The sequence below is a fragment of the Eschscholzia californica genome, unplaced genomic scaffold, assembly GCF_041429995.1.
Source record: "Eschscholzia californica isolate CP2 unplaced genomic scaffold, dmEscCali1.0.p SCAF_6, whole genome shotgun sequence".
Classification (NCBI taxonomy): domain Eukaryota; kingdom Viridiplantae; phylum Streptophyta; class Magnoliopsida; order Ranunculales; family Papaveraceae; genus Eschscholzia; species Eschscholzia californica.
In genome coordinates, this window is record NW_028238483.1 from 36905126 (window position 1) to 36925890 (window position 20765).

The window sequence follows — 20765 nt, forward strand, 5'->3', positions numbered from 1 at the left end:
TTTTGTTTACTTTACAAATTACTAATTTTATATTGAGTTACAAAGTTAAGATACGTGTAAGAATCGTAATTCAAAAGAGAACATGTTCAGTATTGACCTTAAATTATTGTTTGTGAGTATATATGGCCGTAAGTAGAAGTTTGTTCTGTAATAATTTTAGGCTAGCGTCACTAACGTAAAAATCTAGCTCCACCCCTGCTTGTGTCAGACGAATAAACTTTTAAAATTACACTTCATATAAAAATTAGGAAATGAACAAAAAGTATTGACCTTATGCATGTGCCACTAATATTATATTTTCAGTGGGTTAAGTGTTCTGAGGGAAAGAACGGTTTCATTTTCTTTTAAAAGTAGTATAGCTAAATTTGCAAATAAGAATAGTCAAATTTATATAGTTTGTGCAATGAATTAGAGATTTAATAATTTTTTGCCACAATAGTTTGTAGTAAAAAAATTATTATAAGGTAAGAGCATCTCCGATGCAAGACTCAAGAAAAATTCTAAAAAATTTATGCTCACCCGTGGATCTCTTAATGGTCTCTTTCCTATGTGGTTGTTTAAAAATTCTCCCTTAAAAGCCTTCTCCAATGCAACACTCAAGAGAAACTCTAAAAATCTATATTTTGGTATAAAATTAATCGATTTGCTTATGTGATACTTCGAGATCCTCAAGAGCACACTTCATTTTAGAGATTCATGTTGAGTTTTGCATTAGAGATGGATTTGAAAGATAACTCTAAAAAATTATAAGTAGCACTCTAAGATTTAGAGTTTGAGTGTTGCATTGGAGATGCTCCAATAATAGGGGTTCTGAAAGTGCTCTTCCGATAAATAATTCCAAAGAAATTTATTTGTTTATTTATTTTAAAAAATTGACTACGATCTATGATAGTCGTTACAATGACATTGATACATAAAAGATGTGATAAGCATGATAACCGCCTAATTTTAAACTCTTACAGGAACAGTCTAAAGTTCAACTACATTATTTATACTTTAATAATCCAAGTTCAATAAACCGTGGAATCCACCTCTTCTAAGAATCGAATTTGAGACTTCTAAGATTTCAGAGTTTATTCAAATTTATCGACCACTTTTTTTTGGAAGTCGACTACGATCAACGTTTGTCGTTACATTTTGGCATTGATACATCAAATATGTGATAAGCTCAATAACTGTCAACTCAAACTGAAACAAGACCGGGTCTATAGCTCAACAAGACAATGACCTAAAGCCCAACTACATTATTTATACCCTAATAATCCCAAATCAAATAACTCAAGATTCCCTCTTTTTGGGATTTGAACTTGGGACCTCCATGACTTTCTGAAGTTTATGTCAACACCTTGGAACCACATGGACTACCAACTATTGACATTATATAATAATTTTTGAGAAGCCAGGTTACACTCTAAACTCCAAACTATATGTATAAGCTAGTGTGTATGATGTGTAAAGAACAACATAAAGTTACATGGAGGAATTCCAATATGTACACAATTTCATCATAGACCATGTTTCTTATGATTTTAGAGGCCCAAATATGATTTGAATAGGAAAGATAGGCCCTACTTAACCCTCTTTTTTAGTCTAAAGTTAACCTAAAATCATTGTAGTGGACAACTTTTTTTTGCTACTCCTTTATATGCCCCCAGGCGGCTATCCCCATTGCCATAGTGTTCCACTTTCAAAGAAAAGACAAAAATGCCACCTTCTACTTTTTTTTTTTACAATACTAAAATGTAAAATTCAATAGTAATATGTTCCATTTTCTATGATTCATTGATTTTGCATTAAGGAAGGGTTAAACAATACTAACATGTAAAATTGTTTGTACGACCTTTAAAAGGTAGGAGTGTCTTCGAACATTTTATGACAGTTATGAAAATACAAATCATTTTTACCAACTATTCATTTTTCGTCGTAAAAAAAGGTTAAATTTCACCAAATATAACTTATTGAAATTCTAGATTAGACGATATGGCCTAAATAGAAATTAACAATACAAAATGGAATATGCTTATGACCTCGAGCTAGAAATCTTAAAATCGGCATAAATAGTGTGAAAATGCTAGATTTTGATTTATTAAAAGGCCGCGACTTTGGGGAATAAAGAAAATTCTCCGGGGAATAAATTCTCGAGGGAATTCAGATTTTTTTTTAAATTCTCCGAAGAATAAATTTTTATGGGGAATACAAAATACATTTTTTTGACAGTTCTCCTCCATCTCATCTGTTCTCTCTGCCACTTCATCTTCTCGCCACCTCATCATCTTCTCCGGCGAAGGTCGCTGGCCGGAAAATTTCCCGGCCGACGACCTTAAATTTTTTTTTTTTTCTCTCTTCCTCTCTCTCTCTCTAACACTCCGGCGAAGGGAGACCTTCGCCGGAGATCTGGTCTGTCCATGAACAGACCTTGAAGGTCAATCTTATTTGACTAGTTTTAAGAAAAGTCTTTATTCCCCGGAGAATTTTTTTTATTCTCCAAAGCCGCGGCCTATTAAAAGTGGAAAGGGTTAACACATGGGGGAATTAGATGGACCCATAATGAAATCTAGTGTTAGGAAGGCCCTGGGTCGATTATTAGTGTTCTGGATCATCTTCAATCCTTCATATACATTCTCTATTGGCACCTTCATGGTTGTTAAATAGATGTCCAGTCTAAAGCTTGACCTGGTTGGGCTGAGCAATACTTGAACTGCCCATAGAACTTCCTCTTATAATCTCAACCATTATAGAAGGAGAAGTGTTATGGGCACACGAGCTTCTTACAAAGCTCACACGGATAAAGGCACACCAATCGAATTCAGATTTTTCTTTTGAATTGTCACGTGTCTCGAACTCTCGAGCTCTGGAGCAGAAGACTAAATCTCTTACCGCTCCAACTAAGGGTTGTTGAGGAATTCAGACTTTTATAATCCCCAACAACACTAGTACGCATCATAGTTTAGAAGATGACAAATAAAAAATGAATACGGTGAACAATCCCCAACCAGTCTCTCTCTCTCTTCTTCAACACCACAACTATCTCTTCATTACCACCGCCATTATTTGATTAACACTGAAAAGTTTCTGGTTGGATCCCCTATTCCCCTCTGGCCCAATAGGCGAGAGGTCTAATTCTCTTCAGACAAAGTCTTTTTAACTCTTTTGGTGTGGCTAGGGAAGAAAGAAAGAAAGAGAAGATTACCGAGAACAGACTTTAGAAAGAAAATAACACATTATCAAACACAAAGAGACATAACTCTCTGAAACTTTAAAACACATTCTTGCGAGAAAAAAACTAATCAGAATCCAAAAAGAGAGAGAGCAAGCAAAATTCGAAACATACACTCCAAATTTTGACAATATGAGCCAACGCAAATTTTTTTTTGAAAGAACCAGCACAAATTTTCGACTCCGAAAAAGGATTCCTATTTATTTATCTTTATAACTTTTTCATTTCATTTGGTGTGGATATGTTATAAAAAAATTTCCCCCATAATATCATGCAAAAATATTAAGAAAATATAGTTTTGAGAAAATCCAATCTTGGTTGATATTTTGTAAGAACAAATGGCCCTAAGAAATTTGACATGTGGCATGATAAAATTGCACAAAACTAGAAATGAAAAAAACTAACCTAAAAAAAGAGACTGTATAAGGTTTTTTAATGCGCAAGATAGCGACTCCAGCAACCGCACCTAAACGGAAAACAGCAGCTAAACAACGGCGGCCATTTTCCCCTGATTCAATCAAAACCCCCGAAACCCTAGATTAAGTTATTTCTAACTTATTCTCCCCAACCCCCTCTTGTACAAATTTTCCCCCATTCTCTCTGTAACTTTCTCATTCTCGTTCAAAGTGAACGCCGCCAAACCCTCTGCAAAATTCAAAAGGTTCCTCTCTCTCTCTCTATATATATACATATATTGGTATTGTGTTTTTCATTTATGATATTTAAAGCGTTTGTTCAAAATTGTTTTTTGATTAATTAGTATTGTCAGAAATGAAATTGATGATTAAGGGGTTAATTTAGTTTTGATTTTCTGTTATGTTGTGAGCTTGATGTTGATGGGTATATGCTGAAATCTTTAGAGTTAATTGTTGATATATTGAGAGAAAGTTTCATAATTGGATACACCCATTGTCCTCTGGATTGGTCTTTGTGGTTTTTCTTTCTTCATTCTTTTGGAGTTTATTGGGTTATGCTGAAGAGCCTAAATGAATGTTTCTTTAGTTCGGAAACTATATCGCTTTCTAAGAGTGAAAGAAAATTCTGTTCTTGATCTCTCAAGCTTTGATTTTGTGTATTTGGAAGGCAAAGAACAGAGCTATTATTCAAACGTTGTAGAGGGGATATGGGCAATAGTAAATTGGGTTGTCTCTTGTTGCTCTAATAATGGTGCAAATGAAAGCATTGGGCTTCAAAAGCCTCTTATCGATTTTACTATTAATTGGAGGCTGTCACTGCAACTATGTAGTTTTTGTTGTTTGAAATTTTTGTAGTTTGTTTTCTTTTTCTCGGCCGAATATTTGCGTAGTCGTTTTAAATTTCGTTTCATTTAACCAATACCTTCTTATCTTCAAAAAAAGAAAATTAAATTGTAGTTGGGGTTAGGTTTGGTTGTTAACCTTCTTATAATTTTTGGTGCAATTATCTCTCTCTTTCTCTGCATTTGCCGTTGTTCTTTGCGCTCTTCCACTTTCATATCTAGGATGACTCTTTAGTGTTGGGAAGAGTTGCAATTAGTGGGAATACAATGGTTGCTCCGCTCTATTGCTAATGCTTGTAGGAGTTTAAGTTGTGATTCAGTGTTAGAAACTTAGAATTGAGGTTTTTGATGGTTTCCAGTTTGCCGGCAAAAGGTGTGATTTTGCGGGGTTTTGTCGCTTGTTGTCCATTATTTCTTCTTTGAGGCTAAGAAATTTCGGTATTCCGTTTGGGAAGCTGGATTGCTGATTTAGTATTTGTCGGTATTCTGTGATTACATTAATCTCGTGCTTCTTCATAAAATATAAATATTCCTATATTATATTATTTATGGAATCTAAACCTTCTGATTTTGAGCATCCCATGGCTGCTCTACTTTAATTTTACTTGGTTAGTTGTAGTTTCGTGTAAGATTTGAATTGCATGCATTGATAACTGTCCTCCTTATACATTGGCTTGCATGAGTGCGAAGTAAAGGAATGGTGTTTGCATCTATGACACTTGTAAGTAGCATTCTATTATTCAGCACAGGGAAATGCAGCAACTAATTAAAGTACTTACTGTAAAACCATTAAGAAATCATCTATATTTCACCAAAGTTATCAAGTCATCCACAAAAAAAGATTTTGAAAACATCAGCCAGGAAATCTCTTCAGCAAGGAAAGGTGAGCAAGGTGCTCGCTTAAGTGCTTTAACTGTTCAAAGGGCAAGTATGTTATGTCAGAGCAAGCTGAGCCCCTTCTCAACCAACCGTCTTGGCCGTTAAGCGTCACTCAAGTGCACCTTTTAGGAAGAACGTGCCAAATTTGGCCAATCAAATGAAAGTCTCTTACCATGTCGATGGTATCATTATCCACCTTTCATGTGTTAGTGTATTCGTTGTTCATTTAGGAAAATCATGACTACCATCCATTGTATTTTTGTCCATGCGAATTAAAAGCGAAGCATGTCAAGGAATAAAGATCATACTCTAATTTCTATGCTTAGAGAATATACCTGGTTGAACACACGTGTGATCAGCCACAGTTAGTTCTTTCTGATTCTGATTGACCTAAGGATGCTTCCACGTGCTTATTTGTTATATAAGTCACCGTTCTTGATTGTCCTACCTTAGACTCTTTCTCTAGAGAACATTCTTGTAGGATGTTTTAGTAATAGCATCAACAAGTTGGAACTTTTGGGTTCGAGATTTTGGACCCAATCTGATAACTTTTTTGTTCCTTGTTACTTTATAGGTAGGCAATCTTCATAAGGACGAGGAACCTTATAACCTGCGTGCATGACTCACATATGATCTTTTCTCAGATTGCATTCCTGTGGGTCTTCTTCCTACTTTAGGTACGGATAGATTGATCAGATCATAAGACCTTCCCTGAGAAGACGTGCCTATAGAACTTTCATGGGATTTGGGAATGTTCCTTTTTGGGTGGCTTGGTGAAAGATATCTATCTACTTAAAAATTTGATCCTCTAAAAAAGAAGCTTCCCTTTCTGTGTGCTCGCGATTAGAACTTGGAGCTGCATTGTTTCACTTTTTTAGAGCTTGTTATTTTTACAATCTCTAGCTTTCAAAGGTTACCATCAAATGTTAGAAGGTGATATGGCGATAATTAAACCAGAGGTATGTGAGAAATGTAACTTAAGGAAATGCTAGTTTTTTCTTTTATATTCATTCAATTGGAGGATGCAAATTTGACACGATGCCTTGAGGGAGATAGACAGGCTTTTTCTTGTATTTGGTTTTTGTTTGAATATGAGTACAGAGTACTCTCCTTCAGTCCCATCACTTCTATCAGCTTTGAGTCCTAGACGAGGTTTTGGACGTGGTTTAATGCTAAAAGTCAGGTTACTTGAAGTCTTGAACCATCGATAACTTGAGCTTAAATTCATGCTGCTTGTATTTGAAGGACTAATCTTAACATTGCAATAAGTTTCAGAAAAATATCATATTTATTTACTGGTCAATTAGATTACTCAAGCCCGTGGCACTACTAATTGTTCTAATAGGAAAATTTTAATTGTCAAGAAAGAAACGTGTGAGATTGTTGTAAAAGTTCAGGGTATGTGGTGGAAAGATGATACTTACCTTACTTATGCTCAATGTCATGTTGAGTTGACATGAGATCAGGGAATTGTATAGCCTCAGATGGAGGTCTTTTTTCGTACTTTTTTTTCACTATCTGCTTATCTTTTTGTCTGTTTATGTACCCACCTTCTATGTGCATTTTAGTTTCTTCGTGTATTGGTTTTCATTGAAAATGGTTATGAAAGGATATCTTTTTTTATGCTTCTGAAGGTCATGAAGTCTTATATCTGGTTACAAACTTCTGATGGATCAATCCAGCAAGTAGAAGAAGAGGTTGCCATGTTTTGCCCCGTCATATGTCGAGAAGTGCTTCAAAGTGGCATGGGATCTTCAAAGAACTATGCAATATTACTTCCCGAACGAGTCACTACCGCTATTTTAAGCTTAATACTTGATTATTGCCGGTTTCATCAATTACCTGGTCGATCTAATAAGGTTTGAGTCATTTGGGTATCTTTTTGGCTAAATATTTCATTTTACAGATTGGAGATTTTATTCTAAAAATACACAACTTTCTTGAATAAAATAAAAACGGCAATCTCGTTTACTTACTCCCATTTGGTTGGTAACTTATGTTTTATTATTTGACTGTACTTGTTAACAGGAGCGTAAATCTTTTGATGAGAAATTCATCCGGATCGATACTAAAAAATTGTGTGAGTTGACATCTGCTGCTGACAGTTTACAATTGAAGCCTTTGGTTGATCTCACTAGCCGTGCACTTGCCCGCATTATTGAAGGGAAAACCCCTGAGGAGATACGCGAGACGTTTCATTTGCCTGATGATCTGACTGAGGTCTTTGGTGTTTGAATTTTATCTATATTCCACTTGGGTTTTTTCTTTCAATTGTTGCTCATTTGGATTTTGTTGGTTCCAGGAAGAGAAGTTGGAGCCTCTTAGAAATATAGCCGATGACCCACGGATCAGGCTACTCAATCGACTTTATGCGAGAAAGAGGAAAGAACTAAAAGAGAAGGAGAAACAAAAGGTAAAATAGTACATTTGTGTTTACTACTATAGATTATGTGGATTGTCACCATTCACTATGAAATGGCTGGTACCCTGACAGTCATTTTGAAATTCATGCCACAAATAGCGTGTTAATGTATTTTGTCTTCCATTTCTACAGAATGTTGAGGTTGAAGAAGAACGTGTGGACGATCGCTCAGTTGATGATCTCTTGTCATTTATTAATGGTGTCGGCGGAGGTATTTCTATCTTAACTTTCTCTATCTCTGTATTATACCTCAATATTTATGCTTTCTGAAGTAATTAGTGTGATTTTGCTTTTTAGCTGTAAATTATTGCACCTACAAAATGTCGGTACTTTGCATGCTAGGCTGAAAGGAACATTTTTATTTCAGCAATATTTTTGTGTCTGTCCTAAAAGTTGATGTTTGTTCACTACTTCTAATGGGGAATTTGGTTAAAATTCCCTATAAATTTTTTGATTTGGTGCAAAAGGATCAATAAATTTTTTTTAGTCTCCAGCTCTCTGAGTATTTTTTTAATTTGCAATGCCTTGCGACAGCTTCGCAACATCTTTGCAACCGCCTTGCAACAGCTTCGCAAAAACTATTGAGTTCTTAACCACACAAAATACAAATATTTGGGTTTTTAACAAAAAAGATAAATTTTTTGGAAAAATTATAACTTGTCCTTTTAACTAAAAAAAGTTTAAAATTGGGTCTTCGGCCTAATTTCCTGTTATGCAATTTCCGTAAGTGCTTTGATATAAATCATTCATTGCCTTCGCTTACCTGGTGCGTGTTTCTTTTGGCCTTTTTGTTTTCCTTGAAATTGTCTACTTTATTGCACCTAGATTGATAATATTTGGTAAAAGGTAGAGGGCACTCTTTTAACTTGTGGAGTACAAGGTTTGCTAGTTTTGGTGCACAGGCATTATAGAGCGAACTGTATCTCGGTTGTCTATCTAGTGTCGTAATGTACTGTTTTTTCCGGCATATGCTCGCAATCAGGATTTGCTTGTGTTTGACCAATTAGGAGATATTATTGAGTTTTCTCTGTTGTCCCTGTCTACGTCCTTTCTTCACTTTTTTATATGGTCATTGCTCAATAGATGGCCCTTCATTTCAAAGACTAATAGTTTAGAATGGATAAATGAAAACAAATGCACCGAATTTTAGGTGTAATATTAGTCTGTGGTACGAGTATTAGCAATACTAACCACAGTTTAAGTAATAATAGATCATCACACTGTTCTTGACCTCCTTTTTTATTCTCTGGGTTCATCTCATCATTCCCGTAAACTCCAATACTTAAAACATTGGAATCAAATGCAAGAGGTCAAAAAGGGTATTGGTCTAGCTATACGGGTAGTAGTTACTATATGTTTTAAGTATTGGTCTAGCTATACGGGTAGTAGTTACTATATGTTTACCCTTTGGTGCTGCCAGTGTTGAGAAGACAGTAAGAATCTATTATTCAGGGGTGCCTCATGACAAGAGGCGATTCAACATTTACATAACCTTGGTTCTCGAATATCTTGTTTTCTGTTGAAAAAGATTCTCATCGCATATAAGGTTACTTATTTTATTTTGTATTTCGGTTATCATTTTCTTTTTGTGGGATTCTATTGACTAGTACGGTTTTTGCAGACTCAAAGGGAGCCAGGGCTTCTAAGAATAAAAGAAAGAACCGTAGAAGGAAAGATCAGTCAAAGGAACCTTCTTCAAATAATGAAAAAATTAATAAGGTAATTAACTCAAGATGTAAACTTTCATCTGATACGTCAGTTTTAGAGCACAAGGAGTACTATTGGCAGTAGCTAGCACCCCTTCGAATATCTACCTCATGGAAATGGTAATACTAACATGATTGGTCATTCTATTTATCAGGACTCAGATGCTCCTCTTGTATGCCGAAATGGTGAAATAAGCGTCAGCTCCAGTGAGACCTCAAATCTGCAAGATCTTGAAGATGATGCCTTCACTAAAATTGATTTTGATGATGACATTGATGATGACCTAGACCCTGCCATGCAGGAAGAACTTGATAGGTGAGCTTTGTAGTTATATATATATATATATATATATATATATATATATATATATATGCTATTTGTTTAAAGAGAAATTGTAGTATAGTAAATTACCAAGGTCAGGAGTGCACTTCGGAGACTTGTTGAAGGCGTAATTACCCAAACAGGGGAACAAAGGGCTCCACTACATGCATATATACACATCTAACTGTTTAGTTATCTTGCTATCTATGTCTTCCAGTAAATTTCTTTGAAGTATAGGTTATGTGATCTATTGACTGCAGGGAGGTGGAGGACTTCGCCAGGAGACTGAATTCAGACTGGCCTGAAAGAAAGAAGGAGATTTTATGTCTAGAAGGAAGACGTCTTCCAATTTCTATAAATGGCAACGGTTCCTTCAGGAGATACCCAAGTATGAGTCCTATATCCGCTTGGAAATACCGACAATGAGGAGTTTTAATTGTTTGTCTCATTGTTCCTTACCAATATTTCTTACATCTGTTCATGACATTGACAGGTTCAGACCCGAGATAAATCTGCGGTTCTCTGTTGCTTTCGATTGGCTCAATGATTCGAACATGACGACACTTATTGAGAATGCCGATATGTCACCAAGAAGAGATTCAATGTTGTTGCAGAAATTTGTGTATGCTTCTCTTTTTACCCCTTCTCTTCCAGTACTTGCATGGCAGTGAAGTTTTTGATCCCAGAGCAACCTATGTATGGTGAGAGGAAAAGGGAGATACAGGTCTTTTAAATACCTAGTCTTTTAGCCGGTAAACGGAGTGTTGTGTCTATGGGATGGAGGTGCATCGATTCATTATTTAGGCTGTCATTTTCATTTGAGGAGTTAGGGTTTGGGTCAATTCCTTGCATTGGGGAGTTGGTGGTATAAGGATTGTTTTAAATGAATAAGAAACATAAATGTTAAGAACCAAATGAATACTATTTATTTATTTTTCATGGTTCCAATCATCATTAAGAGATAGTCTGCTCTCACAGATCCAGGATGGTTCATAGCTTGCTGCATAGTGTGGGCCAGTGAAAATCAATTAGCTCGACTAATTGATTTCACTTGTAAACATTTGGTGTGGTGCAGTGGTCTTCTTGTTGCGAGAAAGATCATTGAACAAATGTTAAATGACATGGTTTTCTGGTGGTGGTGGTGGTGGTGCTGCTGGTGATGGTGGTGGCCAACAAAGCCAAAACCAGAGTTCAGAGGGCAGACAGGACAATTAGCAGCTTCACAATAAAGCCACCATAAATATATTTAAAATCCATATGAAAACCTGTCCAATTTTAATGTGAATCCACAAAAATTAACCAACTCTCTGATTAAATTTAAGGAACATCTTAACAAAAAAATCACCCAACTTTCGGCAGGAAAAAAAAAAGATTCGTCCAAGTTTGTCATAGTCCTAAGCTCTGTTTTGTTTGCTAATCTTCCGTATAAAAGAGCGAAAGCTACCTCCATTCCCTCTAGCTCATATCATTTCAATTCCATACCCAACCTACTTCGATTCATCATCCTCTTCACAAATCAGATCTTTTCTTCTGGATATCAACAGATTTTTTATCAATTTCCACTTAAAACAGAAGCGTTAATATAAACTACAGTATGCTATTACAGTTGTTTTGTTCTGTGGATCCCTTCCTCATGTGATTTTCCTACAAGTGCTACTATACTGGGTAAGTGTTAGTAAAAAAGAAAAGATTACAAAATGCAGGTACAGGTCTCGTCATTTTGTTTTTCACTTGTCTTGTTGTTGTTGTTGAAGTTGTTCTTGTGGTTCTGTTTCGATGGTGGGTTGGAGTTGGAAATGTGGACAGTGCCTAACTGGTACACCCCTGCTCCATAGATTTTTAAGATCACCTCTCTTCTTCGCCAACGTTAACAACGTCCCTGCATCCACCATTGAAGAAACAATAAGGTCGCCTTTTTCTCGTTCTCATTACTAGCATGTAAATGTAATAACCAGTAATACTTTGTAATTCTACATTTCGTTGTTTGTATGTATCAAGCCGAAAGTGGGAAAGGGTTTTCCGAACTTGCTACAATTGAGAGGCTATTTCGAGATAGACATGGGAACTAGGCTTGGATTGACTTCTACGCCATAATTGCTCTAATAAATAAGCAAACAAAAATAGACAGAAGAGGAAGCAAAAGGAACTAATTACCAAGCGTGAATGGAACGATGTAGAGAAGAGCCGGTTGACCGTGTCCATCCATCAAATTTAAAGCAACGTACGTGATAAGAAGTCCTGCAAAATATTGTTTATTTGAAAGTGTTACCACGGAAAAAGTATAGTTTTGACTCTGTCAATTGAAATATTTGCAGAAATAAACCGGATTACTAGTTGGGACGGAATGACAGATATCACTATCCACACGTATACCTAATTTTTCTACTCATTATGGAAGTTCCCTTGACGAAAATAAGAATATAGATCGAAAAATTTACAAGAATACTGATTGTATCTTATCTGATGAGAAAATGGGCGGATTAATCGTACCAAGACCGTAAGCGCTCATTGCCCAAAGAAAATATCCAGCTCGAAGAGTCTTATTTGAAAGCCAATCATACCTGCAATGTTAAATTGATTTAAAATCAGCCAAACTGGTCACAACATTTAATCTTTTCTTGAATAAAACAACACCATTTACAATAGGCTATTTCTGAAAAAAAAAGGTTCTGTGCCAAATCATTTTCTAAAACAAGGGGCAGAAAAAATCCTAGAAAATGGAGAAATTGGGTTATGTCTCTCTCAGAAATGAGATCTTTCAGACTATTGGGCTATATGGAGCGCTAGGAACGAAATCATCTTCTCCGATAAGTCGAGAACAGCGGAAAACATAATGGGAGTCCTTCATTTCAATGTTTTACTGTTCCTTCCCCTTTGTAGCCCCCAGGGGTTTGTATATTCTTCTCCTTTTCTTTAATTCAATCATATTATTCAAAAAAAAAATACAGACTATTGACGAAAAGGAAGTCAATTTCACAATAAATGTGTCATTGAGTACCAAAGATAACTGGAATACAACCCAGTTTTACAAAACTCGTATACGAAATGCGAGTTATACAGAGAGGAACGCCAGAAACAACAAAAGGGTGATGGGTATGCAAATAAAGTGTGACGAGTATCAATCCAACCTCAACGAAAACGCGATTAGTAATCCTGGTAAAAGGATATCGCCGAATCCGATGATGCTGTAACCACCCCAAGGATCGAACATCCGTGGGATTTTAAGTAACATAGGAATACCATCCTCCCCACTTTTATCACCACGTGCAACCTACAAATTGTGCAATGTTCAATCCGTAAAACTGCTTTGTCTTTCAGATCAAGTTGCTTCTTGAGGCAAATACAGAGTCAAGTCTTCGAAATACTTACCACAATCATCACACTTTCATTAAACCATCTTTTGGAGATAAATACCCAAAAGATATCATAGAAGAAGGCACAACTGAGAAGCACAGATCCCACCTGAGTCACCCAATAAGCATTAGAAAGCATCTAAAAGAATATATCTACTAATACCTAAAGAAAATATTAGTCTTTCACTTGAGTAGCCCCATCAACTGTTCTAAGAAGAAAAACATATTCAAGCATCGGTATTAAGGTTAACAAGGAAGATTTTATAGGACGAGAAAGTAAAGGATCCATAGATAATGAGTCGTTTTAAGCAAACCAAGAAACCACAGATCCCCGTGCGAATAAGAAATATAGGTTTCACGTAGCGAAAATTCCAATCTAGATGCAAGCTAAGGTGATGGAATATCGGTCACCTAATCTTTTGATTAAACTTGGGTACTTGGGATTTTGCACTATTATTTTGGGTTTCTAAATGATGAACAAATTGAGTGGTTAAAATTCCACCATTATAGAAGGCATAGATGTAAAATAGAAAGGGAATCACCGGTTAGCCCATTACAAAGTACAAACCATAAGAAAACCTCATTAAAATCCATCAAACGGCAACATATTGTCAATATAAAAATCAATAACATAATCTGAGGTAGAACGGTCACCTTAAGATTGGGTACACGAACAATCTGAAGAACTGTAACTATCAATGCAATGCCCTGAAAGAAAAGAAAGACAAATTTCAAGCAATGAAAATATTATTTGAGCGATATAGCGTTACTGGCATCATGTGAAACGGAGTTCCGGTTTTACATCCATACTAGTATAGTACCAAAATTTCCTACAGATAAGGACATTTAGAACAACTCTTCTATAAACAAAATTCCATTTGGCAATTTACTTCTTTACAAAACAACGAGACTTTTGTTGATTTTGTTTATCAAAAACATCAGTTTCCCAGGTACGAGGTTCACTGAAGTGAATCACATATGAACAAGCCAACTAGTAACTACTTCGAACCAATTCGAAAACAAAACCACCACTACAGTTTTATGCCTCACATGTTATGATGTGAATCAAACCTAAGGGGCACTTGTAAGGATCGGTAACAACTATTGATTAAAGAACTTCCTTTTCTTCTTTAAATCATTCTTTTAGACATTACTTAGTGCTAACTCTTTGTAATTTATTTAGGATGAACTTTTTATTTTAGTTTTCAAAATTTGCGTACTTGCTGTTAAAGGAATCCTTTTACTAGTTTTGTAATTTTGAACTCTTTTAGTTAGAATTATCAGTATAAAGAGCTCCTAGTACAAATTTTTTAAGTTAGACTTAGTTTCTTTCGTTTTCGAAGAATGTTAATGTAAGTATTAGTTCAAAATTTACTATTATTATTATTATTCTAATTGCTTATTATAAAACTAAACCGCTCTAGAAACTTCTACCGCATTTTCATCACGTTAACTAACATATTATTAAATAAATAAATTAAAGTGAGAATCATCAGATAATGCGCAACATATACACTGGTCGATTAGCATTCCAAATCCATGAGTTCGTCCAAATAGGTCAAATGGAAGGGGAAGTACAAGGATCACAACCAGCATTCTCAACCCTTTGAGTAGAGTGTAACAGAAATCACAAAATGAAGTGAACAGTAAAGCCAGTTAAGGGAAAATAAAATGAGTAAAGAATCCCAATTCTTACAAGGATATCTTGACCTATCCAGGCAAACGAGACGCGTCGATAAACTGCCCAAACAACAGCAAAGGCTATGCAAAATGGAGAAACTGCTAAGGTGAGATATGAAACAGCTCCGAAGAATGGAACTTTAATAAACGATTCTGCAGCAGACTTAAACCACCTGAAAAACTCATATCTCAGCCCATTCTTAACATTTCACAACACTAATATTTCTTTATAATCTGAGGGAAAACCTTTAAAAGTAGAAGCACTGGTCTGACTTCAGTTTTAAATCAAACTGACATATAATCTCAGATGTAGTATTAAGCGCTGGGATTCCCCATGATCACAAAAATAGGATCCCAACCACATCAATACAAATTGGAAAACTTGGATCCTTTTATACAAGTTGATTAAGATATACAACCCAGATATATTTCCTTGTGGGGGCACATTATAGTAACATTACATAAAAATGTATTCAATCGGCCACTTTGTTCTTTCACTTTCCAAAGGTAGAATTCAAACTAGTTAAGATCGGAGGTAAGTTTGTAAGAACAAAAATAAATCTAACACTTCGATGACAAATATATTCATCTGGGTGTTAATTTTGCCAATTAAATATATAGGGGGGCTAAATTTTCTACTTGATAACAATTTGGAGGCCCGCTGATATTTCAGTTGGTCACAAATTGGGGAAATTGGAATCAGACCTAAGTTAGTTTCACTTTAACGTGAGTCACGTGAAAGAACTCAAAGCAACGATTAGGAACTTTGGGCATAAATTGGGGTTCCTCTAAAGTTAGCCTTTACTCAAAGGCTTGAAGTCTTTAGAAGTCCACCTTTAGGCTGTGAGGGTACGTGCTCTCACAGGCCCCAACGTGGGCCTGCCCCTGACAATGTATTGGAGATAAAACGTGGTGCCCGTATGCATTCCCTCTTTACAGCTACCATAGTTGGGAATTCTGCAAAGACTCTTTAACACAAGAGGTATTCTCAACCTTTTACTTCGAATGTCTATTTTCACATGAAATGGGGTAAGGAGAAAGTAGCATGTTTGGTCCTATTTATATTGGTGCAATATCGGAAACAAGGCCAGAGATTTACCCATTAGACCCCATTTTGAGGAATGACGGCAAAAATAAACGGCAATGATGTTAATGTTAACTATCACATGAATATAGATGATTTACAATAGAGTATCAATTAAAACTCCTTTCAATTAAAACTCCATAAAAGGCCTATCAATTAAGTTATCACTGGTGAAGTAATAATAATAGCTGGTTAACAGTTTCTATAATAACTGAGGAAAATGCGGAGTAACAGAAGAGGAGGTCAGTGTACCTCATTAAGAAAGCAACTAGGCAAGTTTGTAGGCCCTGAGTAAAAATGTCAAAGTTCATTGTGGATGACTAAGAACATAAAAGAGATGATTAACCAAAGAGTATGAACATTAGATGGGAAGAACATACCTCTACACCACCAATGCAGAAAAGAACAACCAGAAGTTCAATAAACCAGTAAGACATGAGTTTGTAAAGCATAACCAAGAAGCCCGAAGCAATCACAACAAACAGAATTGCAGATGTCATGTTGATGTCTACTATGCCACCTGAACCTGTGTCCTCCACATTTACATAATCATACGAAGCATCCTACATGAACCAACAAAAATAATAGTATCTCTCAGTGATTGAGAGAGGGAGAGGAGAGAGAGTAGTTCACTAACAAGAAACATAATCCACAAAGGAAACAACCCACCTTTTGCATAGGTAGGTTTAACATAAATGAGACGAAAATTACAAGAAAAAAAAGAGAGATAAAAAGGATGACCTTTAATATCTTATCTTGCTCTATAGCTGCTTCTCTGGCACTCCATGCAGACCAATAAGATGAGCATAAGATGGTACCGACTGCCATAAGCCATAAAAATACTTCTGCTATATCCACCAGTGGACGCTGTGGGGAGAAAAGCTGCACATCAACTGAAAAAACTCGGGTTGTCAAAAAGGGATTTGGATATAAAAGTAAAAGTAGTTAACAGTAGCATGCCGAAATAGCATACCCGAGATCGTGTACTTCCAAAAATAGTTAACGAAGGGAAATAAATTTTACCTGCAGAGTAATTTTTCAAACTTTTCTCCAAAATATCACCAGCATCTTGTGGTAGCATGACGGCAGGTATGTGTATATCAAGATCTGTTTCGTTGCGCTCACATACCATCTTGTACAGTGCTGCAAAACGTGACAAGAATTAGCAATGGTAAGGCATGTAAAATACACTGAGTGGTGAAGTTATTGAAAAGTTTTATGGTAAATTGCTTTTTGGTTAAGGAGATAAACTTTTGATTTTCTCATAGATTTAACCAAATTAAGTTCAATATGTCACTATAGGTAATACATGAAAAAAAAATCTACTAGTACTTTGTGCTTATGACATTCAAGTGTTTGATCTTTTAGGCATTTTGCATGCTCTTCCATTCAGAAATTTGGACTAATAATGTAGTTTACTGGTTCTGTGGTAAAAGGAAGGACATTCAAATACCTTTCTCGTTATTTATGATGAGGATGCCAGAAGCCCCAGCAGCTTGAGCAACATTTGCCTTGGTTGTGAATTTGCATTTACCACGACGAACCAAAATGATTTCTCCAGCAAGCTAAAGCAAAAGCAGTATTCTTTTAGTCTATCAATAAGAACAACATGCTCGATACACTTTCAAGTTATGTATATGTTTGAGTACCTTATTCTTGGGTTTACTACAACAATCAGGAGGGTCAGAAAGAGTAAGCTTAGTATGATTTGCGTGTTTCTCCTTAGACTCCATGGTAGTGCCGAATCTAGCACCGACACCAACAAACTCATCTCGTTCCATTCCGTTAATCCATGTCTGGATTTTAACCTATCAAAACCAGATGACAGCATAAACATAGTATTGAGAAGCCAAAAGCAGAAAAGGAAAAGAAAAAAGAATCACAAATCAATTGAGGGACTTTCGACGAAATTCAAAGTAGAAAGAAAAATATTACAAAATTAAGAACCATCAAATTGGCATTAGAAACCAAGTCTGAATTGTGGATGGCATTTAGGACATAAATAATTCCTCTTTTCTAATTATACTTCTGTATATTCTCTAATTAATTGAGCTGCCCTAATATGTCAAGAAAGTGAAAACTTATAAGTACCAAGCTTGTAGAACAATCAGCTAATATTTGATATCAATTTTGAAGTTCTAAAGCCACTCAGAGTGACAGAATAATAGCTAATTTTTATGATTCAAATAGGGGGAAAATAGAGAAACCCTAACAAGTAAGAATTAGAAAACACTGTAGAGAGTGAAATTGGGTGAAATAAAAGATACCCAAATTCGAAAAGACAGAGTTAAGAAATGGGTAAAAGAGAAAATTAGGTAAGTAATTACCAAAACGAAGTTATTCTCACAACCAGGCTTCTTTGGAGCCTTATCATCTTCATGAACTATGTCTCCACCAAACACAGTCTGAATCGAGAACAGTATAACTAAACATGAAATTAACAGTAGCCGTAACAGAATCCTCCATGAATCCATCAAATTAAAGCTTGTTTCTCTCTCTAGAAATGAAGGTAATTTTGTGGGTGCATCAAAACAGAAGAAGGTTAGGGGAAGTTGCAAGGAAGGAAATGAAGAAAGTCAAAACCACAGAAAGGTTCCTCCTTTATTTTTTTAATTGAATTTTGATTTCAGAATTGTATCATTTTCTTTTGCCGATCTTGATTATTATTTAAAAAACTAAGTAGTAATCTGTTGTTGTTATCTGTTAGAGTATTAGTATTTGTTTCCTCTCTCTCTCTCTCTCTCTCTCTCTCTCCTGCGGTTTTAGGGTTTTTGTAATTTTAAATGATCAAACTAGGGGTGGGAATTTTGCCCATAAGCCCGAACCCGCCCACGGGCACCCGAGCCCAACGAGGACCATGGACGCCCGCGCCCGTCTCGGGCACAACCCGCCCAGCCCGCCAAATTTTGGTGGGCGGGCATGGGTTAAAACCTCTACCCGCGCACCCGCCCATGCCCGCACCCACTTAAGCTCACCCAATGATAACCAACCAAATTACATCAACTTTATGAGTTGATGAAGCCCAACCGTCCATGTTGCTAGGCTTAGTTGAGATGGTAAACAATATGTTTAAGGGCAATCACACGAACCCAATGCATTTCCATTGGCTCAAGAGAATTCCTAGTTGAATACTGAAGTAGTCTTTGGCTTTGAGGGAACAAAGAGTGGGATAAGTTTTATTATATCTCATGAGAATTCTTCATTAGTTTTCAATGTGAGATTAAATTCCTAAAAGGAACAATACAAATAATGTCTAGTTTTAATCTCACATTGTCTCTTTAGAATCAGGAAAGGTGTTTGGAGATTTTATAAAAGGAGAAGAAAAAGTGAAAATTTTCAAGTCACGAGATTACCCGCTACCCGCCCGTCCATACCCGAATTACCCGAGCTTCTTAATGGGCTTGGGCGGGTAATGGACAAGGCAAATTTCAAAATTGCCCGCCCGATTAACCCGCTTACCCTAATAGCCATTGAAGTTTTGTGCCCGACCCGCCCAGCCCGATGCTTCAAGTGCCCATGGGCGCCCATACCCGCCCAATTCCCACCCCTAGATCAAACTACCAAAGTTATCGGTTAAGTGTTTGTCCGTACTCAATAGATCTATTGTCCGTACAGTTTGCTTACTATCTTCATTTACTCCCAAGAAGTAAACAACAAGAGCAAATATGTCAACCATTTAATGAGGAGCTCCACATTTCCCAGATGACTTTTTGAGAATTTTTAAAAAATTCTATACGTATAAATAGGATCAGTGTTTCGACAAAATAAAAAAAAAATTAGAGAAATAAGAGTCATACTGGTCACAAAAAAACTTGTTATTGTCATTGCAATTCACCATTTTGTTTGAATGTAAATATTATTGTGTGATAGCATAAAAATCAAGTTTGCTAAACGTCCCATAATTCAATTATCGCCAACTCAAACATCTCAGATTGGGGGGATACAATAAATTTTCTAATGTTTGCTACGAGTTTTCTAACGTTTGTTACTAGTTTAAGATATAAGATTATTGGAAAGAAACTCTTTCTCTCTCTAGAAAACTTGTAACTGTTTTTAGAGTAAATCTTTCCGATTTTTGTTGCTTCTCCGGCGAATGGAGGACTGCGAAGGGAGGTCCGGCGAAGGGTCCTCCCTTCGCCGGATTTCTTTCTTTTTGTTCTAATATATGTTATTATCTTTGTTGGTCTTTAGAGCCTGTTTTTGTTGATCTATAGGATCTATTTTGGTTACTTTCGTGTTTCTTCCGGTTTTAGTGTTTGGTCATGGACAACTATTTGAAGCTTCTCCAACAACTCACAACTCTCTTCATTTACAGAGGTGTGTTGAATCTCCTATATCCATATACATTTACAGAGGTCGCATATATTCAATTCCTTGCAAATCTAGAAATCTCTAAAGAAGTGGATTCAGTAACATGTAAAGTCCCATGGATCATAAGGGAGGATACAATCTTGGTCGAAAGATGTGAAAAAGACAAACTTCCGATTGAACATGATTTTGATTCGGTATGGTTCTTTGTTCATGTTCAAACTCATCATGTTCAAAATCAAGCTTCTGGTTTCATAAAGGAAGATGCTGGACTGAAAATGGGAGAAGGATCCCGACCGATGGAAGTTCTCCGATCACTCTAGTCCGTGGTGGGGAAATGGTTACAAACTTTGACCCACTCAAAGTTAGTTACTCAACCAAGGGAACCGTATGGTGGTAATGGGTCATGAACTCATGAAGTGGGGAAACCACTAAAGTCACATAGAAACTAAAACGCCTCCTTCTTCATAGGTAGTGGGCATAGGATTACTTCTTTGTGCTTTATTCTTCTTTAAACTTCTTATCGTAATTCATCT

At 36.1% G+C, this 20765-nt stretch overlaps 2 protein-coding genes across 4 annotated transcripts; one reads left to right on the top strand and one right to left on the bottom strand.

The window, feature by feature from the left end:
* The first annotated feature begins 3533 nt into the window (after window positions 1-3533).
* Window positions 3534-10755, top strand: LOC147534338 (SKP1-like protein 21). Of its 2 annotated transcripts, XM_086647625.1 has the most exons (10): window positions 3548-3878; window positions 5929-6313; window positions 6989-7213; window positions 7383-7574; window positions 7657-7767; window positions 7909-7987; window positions 9398-9495; window positions 9638-9798; window positions 10065-10192; window positions 10298-10755. In XM_086647625.1, exons 2-10 carry the CDS (start codon window positions 6278-6280, stop codon window positions 10312-10314), a joined length of 1047 nt encoding a protein of 348 aa, XP_086503751.1. In that variant the 5' UTR covers window positions 3548-3878; window positions 5929-6277; the 3' UTR covers window positions 10315-10755. The 2 variants fall into 2 exon arrangements, with proteins under 2 accessions (XP_086503752.1, XP_086503751.1); XM_086647626.1 differs by lacking the exon at window positions 5929-6313 and having other exon boundaries at window positions 3534-3878.
* A 572-nt stretch (window positions 10756-11327) lies between these two features.
* LOC147534339 (signal peptide peptidase-like 4) lies at window positions 11328-19679 on the bottom strand. Of its 2 annotated transcripts, XM_086647623.1 has the most exons (15): window positions 19480-19679; window positions 18249-18713; window positions 17571-17729; window positions 17375-17486; window positions 16945-17064; window positions 16663-16814; window positions 16302-16484; window positions 16174-16208; window positions 14854-15010; window positions 13812-13865; window positions 13174-13266; window positions 12933-13075; window positions 12295-12365; window positions 11959-12042; window positions 11328-11683 (listed from the first exon to the last, which is right to left on the bottom strand). In XM_086647623.1, the coding sequence occupies exons 2-15, from the start codon at window positions 18393-18395 to the stop codon at window positions 11532-11534; spliced, it is 1662 nt and encodes a 553-aa protein (XP_086503749.1). In that variant the 5' UTR covers window positions 18396-18713; window positions 19480-19679; the 3' UTR covers window positions 11328-11531. The 2 variants fall into 2 exon arrangements, with proteins under 2 accessions (XP_086503749.1, XP_086503750.1); XM_086647624.1 differs by lacking the exons at window positions 18249-18713; window positions 19480-19679 and adding an exon at window positions 17869-18196 and having other exon boundaries at window positions 17571-17819.
* Between the last annotated feature and the right edge of the window lie 1086 nt (window positions 19680-20765).